Here is a 6692-nt window from a genome sequence, read left to right as displayed (position 1 = left end):
GATTGGCTGTTCTGGAATTTGTTCTGTAGGGTGTGTGTGTGTGTGTGTGTGTGTGTAGCATTGGCTGTTCTGGAATTTGCTCTGTAGGGTCCTGAACTCAGAGATTCTCCTGCCTCTGACTCCTCCCAAGTGCTGGGATTAAAGGTGTGCACCACCACCACTCAGCAAACTTTTGCTTTATATATTCTAAGTTTTAAATGGTTTCTATTTTAGATGAGGGCCCAAGTTTGCAGAAAAAGAGAGGAAGGAAGAAACGCCTCCCACCAGGCATCCCTGAACAGGTAATTTGACTTACAGTTCTCATTTCTTCACATAAAGTCCTTACTTAAAATTCTGAATGTCAGAGGCTCACTTTTCAAATCATTGGATTTGAAAGTGCATATTCTCTCCCTGGTGGATCTGGAGCTAGTCTTAGGGTGGCATCTTGGGAAGGGTCCTGATGTGTTAGAAACACACTAAGATTAGTAAGAAGCCAGAAGCTCAGAAAAATGACAGTATCCTCTCAGCTTCTATCAAGCATCCCCTGGCAGCATTTCAGTGAAAACAACTGACCTTACAGGGTACTTAGTCCTAAACAGGCTGAGAGTACAGACAAGCATCGGTTCAGAACCAAGTGTTTCCCAGCTACATGTCCACACATGACCTAATTTCTAACTTACAATTTCGGGATTAGTAGACCTAAATTGTAAAAGATTTGGAGAGATTTGAAACAATGTTTCTATCAGTTCATATAAACTAAATTAGTACAAAATAGAAATCTCTCCTTCTTAGTGTTTATTCAAGAGTTACTTTGCAGGACACAAACAGTATACCCCATAGGTATCAGCTATTTGAGAGTGTCATTTGGATCCAGTTTACCAAGACTAAACAACAACAAAAAAGTCTAACACAGCTTTTTTTTTAATTAGTTCAAATTAGAAACAAGCTTGCTTCACATGTCAATCCCTTCTCCCTCTCCCTCCCCTCCCCCCAACCCCCACCAGCCTCCCACCTCATCCCCCCCTGCTCTCCAGGGAGGGTAAGGCCCTCCATGGGGGCTCCTCAAAGTCTGTCATATCATCCTGGGCAGGGCCTAGGCCCTCCCCCAAGTGTCCAGGCTGAGAAAGCATCCCTTCATGTGGGATGGGCTCTCAAAGTCCCTTCTTATACCAGGGATAAATACTGATACACTACCAGGGGTCCCAGAGTGCCAAGGCCTCCTCATTGACATCCACGTTCAGGGGTCTGGATCAGTCCCATGCTGGCCTCTCAGACATTAGTCTGGGGTTCATGTGCTCCCCCTTCTTCAGGTCAGCTGATTGTGTGGATTTCACCAGCCTGGTGCTGACCCTTTGTTCTTCATTCCTCTCTCTCTCCGAAACTGGGTTCCAGAGTTCAGTTTAGTGTACAGCTGTGGGTGTCTGCTTCTGCTTCCATCAGCCACAGGATGAGGGCTCTCAGCAGAGGTCAGGGTGGTGGAGGGGGAAGGAAGCTATCACAGCTTTTCTTTTGGCATTACATTTGATTAATACATAATACATAATCTGGTTTTCTCTTCTAGCCACCAAAGAAGTTGGGTAGACCCAAAATACACATGACAGAAGAGCCCTGCAGCCACAAAGGTTTGTTTTCAGTGAGGGTAGTACAGACATGGTGGCCTCCAAATACTTAGAAAAATGTTGACCCATCTCTTCTAATGCTGGTGTCATATGCTCTGATTCTATTCTTCTGGACTTTTGGTACCCAATAAGAATATTAGTCTTAGCTGGGTGTTGGTGGCACACACCTTTAATCCCAGCACTCGAGAGGCAGAGGCAAGCAGATCTCTGTGGGTTCAAGGCCAGCCTGGTCTCTAGATCGAGTGCCAGGATAGGCTCCAAAGCCACAGAGAAACCCTGTCTCGAAAAACCAAAAAAAGACAACTATGCACTCTATTAGAACCTCTGCCATATAAAATTATTTGAGTTGGAAGGGCCTACTTCTTAATGGAAGTCACAATTAATAAGGAAGCTAGGTTGGCCTGAGGCCAGAACTCACTGACAGGAATCTTTTGTTCTATAAGAAGGGGATGTCCTTCCAGCATGGCATTTGTGATAAAAATGAGGGCTGTCACCTCAAGCACTTGAAGTTAATTTTACAAAATCACATTAACTCAAATAGTTACTGTAAGCAGAGATAAGTTTTCATTTTTGTACCATTTATTATCTGAGCTACAGAAAAATCAGACAATTATGCTTACCTATCAACTGGTAAAGTATAAAGTAATCACCATATGATGCGAATAGCTACCCTAAGACTATTTCCTCCTAAGGATGTGTTCTTTGTTCTTAGGGGCAACTGGCCATGTCCCTTTTCTGAAGAAATGCAAAGAAGCAGGACTTCTTAATGAATTATTTGAAGGGATACTAGAAAAACTTGATTCAATTCAAGGAAAACTCCTGAATGACACTGCCTCAGAATCAGGTACTGAATTGGCTAAATGTAAATGAATACTAGAAAACCAAACATCTTCTTTACATGCCTTTTCCCTCCCTTCTTTAAATTATTCTTTAAAAACACTGGTTTTGGACAGAGAGCTTATTCAGTGGTCAGAGCACTTGCTATTCTTGCAGGGGACAAAAGGTCAGTTCCTAGCATCTACATGGTGGCTCACAATCTTAACTCCAGTTTGAGGGGAATCTAACATCCTCTTTTATCCTGTACAGTCACTGGGCAAGCACATGTTACCCGCATGTATACACAGACAAAACACTCAAACACAAAATAATAAACCTAAAAACTCAAGTTAGTGCCAGATCTACTGTCCACAATAAATCAACACTGCTGCCTGGAAGACTGTTTCCCAGAGGTACACACAACTGAATGGGTAAAGGTACATTCATTGCAACTGTGTCATGTTGGTTTGACTGGTTTTGTTGTTGTTGCCACAGCTGATGTTTTAAGAAATACTTTTACTATTTTTAAATATGTATACATGTATGTGGGGGAGTGTGGACATGGGAGTACAGTTGTCCATAGAGGACAGAACTGTATGATACCCTGGAGTCAGAACTGTAGGCAGTCATAAGCCACTCAACATGGTACTGGGAAGCAGCCTCTAGGTTATAATTTTCATGTGCCTCAAATTCTATTCCTTAATAAATCAAGGGTTTTTAAAAAAAATCATTACAGGGGTTGGAGAGACAGCTCAGTGGTAAAGAGCACATACTATTCTTGCAGAAGACCTGGGTTCAACTTCCAGCACCATGTGCTGGAACTTGAACTTCCTGTACTTTAATGTCCTGGGGAGCTGACACTCTTATGGACCCAGAGGACACCTACACCCATGTGTAGACACACACACACACACTCTCTCTCTCTCACACACACACACACTTAAAATCTTCTTTAAAAATTGCATTGTGTGCACGCCTTTAATCCCAGCCCTTGGGAGGCAGAGGCAGGCAGATTTCTGTGAGTTCGAGGCCAGCCTGGTCTACAGAGTGAGTTCCAGGACAGCCTCCAAAACAATACAGAGAAACCCTGTCTCAAAAAACCCAAACCCAAACCAAAACAAAAAATTGCATTGTGCACCTGCCACAGCACACACATGGAGGTCAAAGAACAAGCTGTAGGAGTCGGCTCTGCTTCCACCATGTGGGTTCTGGGGATTGAACAGCAAACACCCCACCTGCCAGACCACTGAGTAGTCATTTAGATCAACTCTATAACAGAAGTTTCTTTCTTAATGAGTTCCTAGGGAATAAAAAGGCCCAATTGTAGTGTGCAAGTATATAGTTACTGTGACCTCTTAAAACCTAGGGAATGAGCTAAAAAAGCTTTATAGTTACTCGTTAGGGGAATTTGGATGTTTCATACTGTAAGCAACAATGTAAAATCTGGACTAACTTAAAAATGATTTTCTATATGATAAAACCAAAAGATAAACTACAGCTAAACATTTCCAAGAGTTCATTTGTTACATAATCTTATTTCTTTTCTAAAGGCCAAGAACTCTCAAATTTGTGGGTGCCTCATAATCACTTGGGGGATCCCTGAAACTTGGGTGTTCCTCCCCAGAAGTTCCAGTTGCAGAGATACTGAGCTGCTGTTTCCCTGATGGCCTTTGCACTGTGCTGTACTTCTCAGCTGCTTATTCTTCCATATGGCGGGAGGGGGGTGTTATTTTCTGATTTCTCCCCATGTGATGTGTTCACATTAAAATTAACACAGGAAGTTGTTTCTCCTTCTAGATTATGAAGACATTGATGCTTTACTGTTTGACTGTGAATTGTTTGAAGACACATTAATAAAATTCCAAGAAGGTAAGTGATTTATAAAACAACAGTTTGGTTTAGAGACATTTATGATTCAGATCAACATGACAGGTGATAAAACAATAGACATACTTCTAAATGACAGTTTTTATTAAATGGAAAAATCCCATTACAAAAACAGCATGACACACAGAGGAGAAATGCATGGACAAAACCACAGTTGCACACATACACACAGACATAGATAGCAGACAGACAGATCACACCCTAGAAACAGCAGTGATCTGGAGGTGGATGGATTATAGTTCTGTGTTTTCCAGGTAGACATCAGCAAAACTGACTACAAGGGTGAGACAACAAAAGGTTTTGATTGTAAAACTGCAGAGTACTTTGATCCTTGTATAGACAGGTTCAGGAGGCTCCCTGCAGCCCCTCTGCCTCCAGGCAGCAAGACGGAGGCAACACTGACCCATCCTACAGCTCGCCTCCCTCTCACTTGAAGAAATGTTTCTTTTCCTAAGGTTTACTTCAAAGCTCATGTCCTGAAGCAGTGAGTACTGTAATTCTAAAATTTATCAGGAAAAAAAAAAAGGAAGCAAGAATAGCCAAGAAAAGTTTTGTCTCTCTCTCTCTCTCTCTCTCTCTCTCTCTCTCTCTCTCTCTCTCTCTCTCTTTGTGACACAATTAGCTGGGTATTGTGGTGCACATCTGTAATCCCAGCAGTCGAAAGGGTGAGACAGGATTGCCAGTCTGGCTACACAGTGAAACCTTGTCTGAAAAATGTAAGAAACATGCATTTATTATGCCCCATTTCAGTACTAAATACCTCTATGCACTGCACCCATGGACATGGGTAAGGGCCAGATTCACACAGGACTGCTATGAAAAGCTCCCCCCATTACTGCATAACACTCTGCCCTACAATGTTCATTTTTACAGATGCGCCTATTAGTAGCTAATGATAGGATAGCAGGTTTTCCCTGCGGAGAAGTTTGTCTGGGTCACCTCAATATGCACAGCCTCTCTCAGTTTGCTTTTCTGTTACCCATCCCTATTTGAACTCTGAAATCTTCCTTTTTAGTCAGCAGAAAAAATACTTTAAAAGCTGCTTGAGCATGTCTGTTCATAAGAATAGCTTAAAAAAAAAGCCTTCAAAACACTGTGTTTCCTATGATACTTACACTGTCAAATCGTATGGAAGTTATCTGTCTGGAACATGTCACACAGCATATGATGTGGGGTACCTCAAGACCTAACCAGGACTGTCCGAGAACCTGTGGGGAAGGCTAACCCCTGACACAGTGCCATTCTGGTCTGGCTGAATTCAGCCCAGTATTTCAAGCCAAGTGCAGGTATGCAGTCATACTGACAACTATGAATTTAAAACTTCAATTGTGAAGCTTTTAAACTTAACTAAAACAGCCTGGTTAGGTTTCTATAACAGCTTCTCCCTTCCCAAATCACACCCAATGCCGTGATGTAGCAAATGCCTTTAGAGTAGAGATATGCTCATGAATGGGTTTCCTGGGCAGTCTCTGAATGGATGCATGTACCCAGTTCTACTATAAAGAGATGCAGACTCACGGGATAAATGCAGGGTTTCCATCCTGAACCCGAATAGGAAGCAAAGGCCTGGGAGGACCATTTCTGTTCACATCACTGTTTTTATTTGAGGCACAACTACTATGGAGTATGTATTTGAACTGATCCAGACTAAATAGAATACATAATTTCTCATCAAATTACTGCATATATTAAAGTCATTTTATTTCTTTTAAAAGTAATACAGAGTAAAGCTTCTGAACAGGAAGAAAGGCAGAGGCAGCTGAAACAGCAGCTTGAGGCACTTGGGAACTTAGAACAAACCTTGTGCTCATTTCAAGAAAATGGAGATCTGAACCACTCAAGTTCTACTTCAGGATCCCCCCATCTTCCTAAGGACCACCAGTTCAAATGCCAGGAGTCTGCTGAAAGGCAAGCGGGCTCAGAAGACAGCCTATGACAGACACATAGGTCCCCATCCATCTCTGACCTGCTACTGCTGATTGCTATTTTATACCTGACTGGGTGTTTGTCTCCTCTCATCATCTCACTTGCCCTACTTTTTCCTTGCCGGTAAAAACTGCTCTCAGGTCAACTGGATCAGCTGGGAACAGATCTTCCCATCTGTTCTCCAAGGACCAAGGAAGTCTTTCTATAGGTTGGTGCCTTCCCTTCCCACCCCAGTCAACTGCAGCAATACCAGAGCCTCTGCACATCCTGTTGTGAAATCTTAGAACTTTCTCTTGCCTCTGCTGCCCCTCCAGTAGGTCCCACGATAGCCTCCTCTCAGTATTAATAACTCCATTAGACTAGGGCAGAAACTCATTCCCATGGCTTGCTTACTGTTAACCTGGGTTTCTGTTCACTACCACATTTCCAAGACTTAGAATATCAATAAAAGTTTGTAAAACACAC

The 6692-nt window shown here is 42.5% G+C and overlaps 1 protein-coding gene across 2 annotated transcripts in view; it reads left to right on the top strand.

Moving 5' to 3' along the window:
* Positions 1–6692, top strand: part of Setdb2 (SET domain bifurcated histone lysine methyltransferase 2) — a 66451-nt gene extending 59759 nt beyond the window's left edge. The window contains exons 6-10 of one of the 2 annotated variants that reach the window (XM_035452222.1): positions 214–281; positions 1541–1601; positions 2311–2442; positions 4212–4283; positions 6017–6692. In XM_035452222.1, the coding sequence (XP_035308113.1) occupies positions 214–281; positions 1541–1601; positions 2311–2442; positions 4212–4283; positions 6017–6237 (554 nt within the window). In that variant the 3' untranslated portion in view covers positions 6238–6692. The remainder of the gene's footprint in view (positions 1–213; positions 282–1540; positions 1602–2310; positions 2443–4211; positions 4284–6016) is intronic. The other variant, XM_035452223.1, reaches the window with a different exon arrangement.

This window comes from Cricetulus griseus (genome assembly GCF_003668045.3).
Source record: "Cricetulus griseus strain 17A/GY chromosome 1 unlocalized genomic scaffold, alternate assembly CriGri-PICRH-1.0 chr1_1, whole genome shotgun sequence".
In the NCBI taxonomy this organism is placed as follows: domain Eukaryota; kingdom Metazoa; phylum Chordata; class Mammalia; order Rodentia; family Cricetidae; genus Cricetulus; species Cricetulus griseus.
This window is presented reverse-complemented; position numbering and strand designations above follow the sequence as displayed.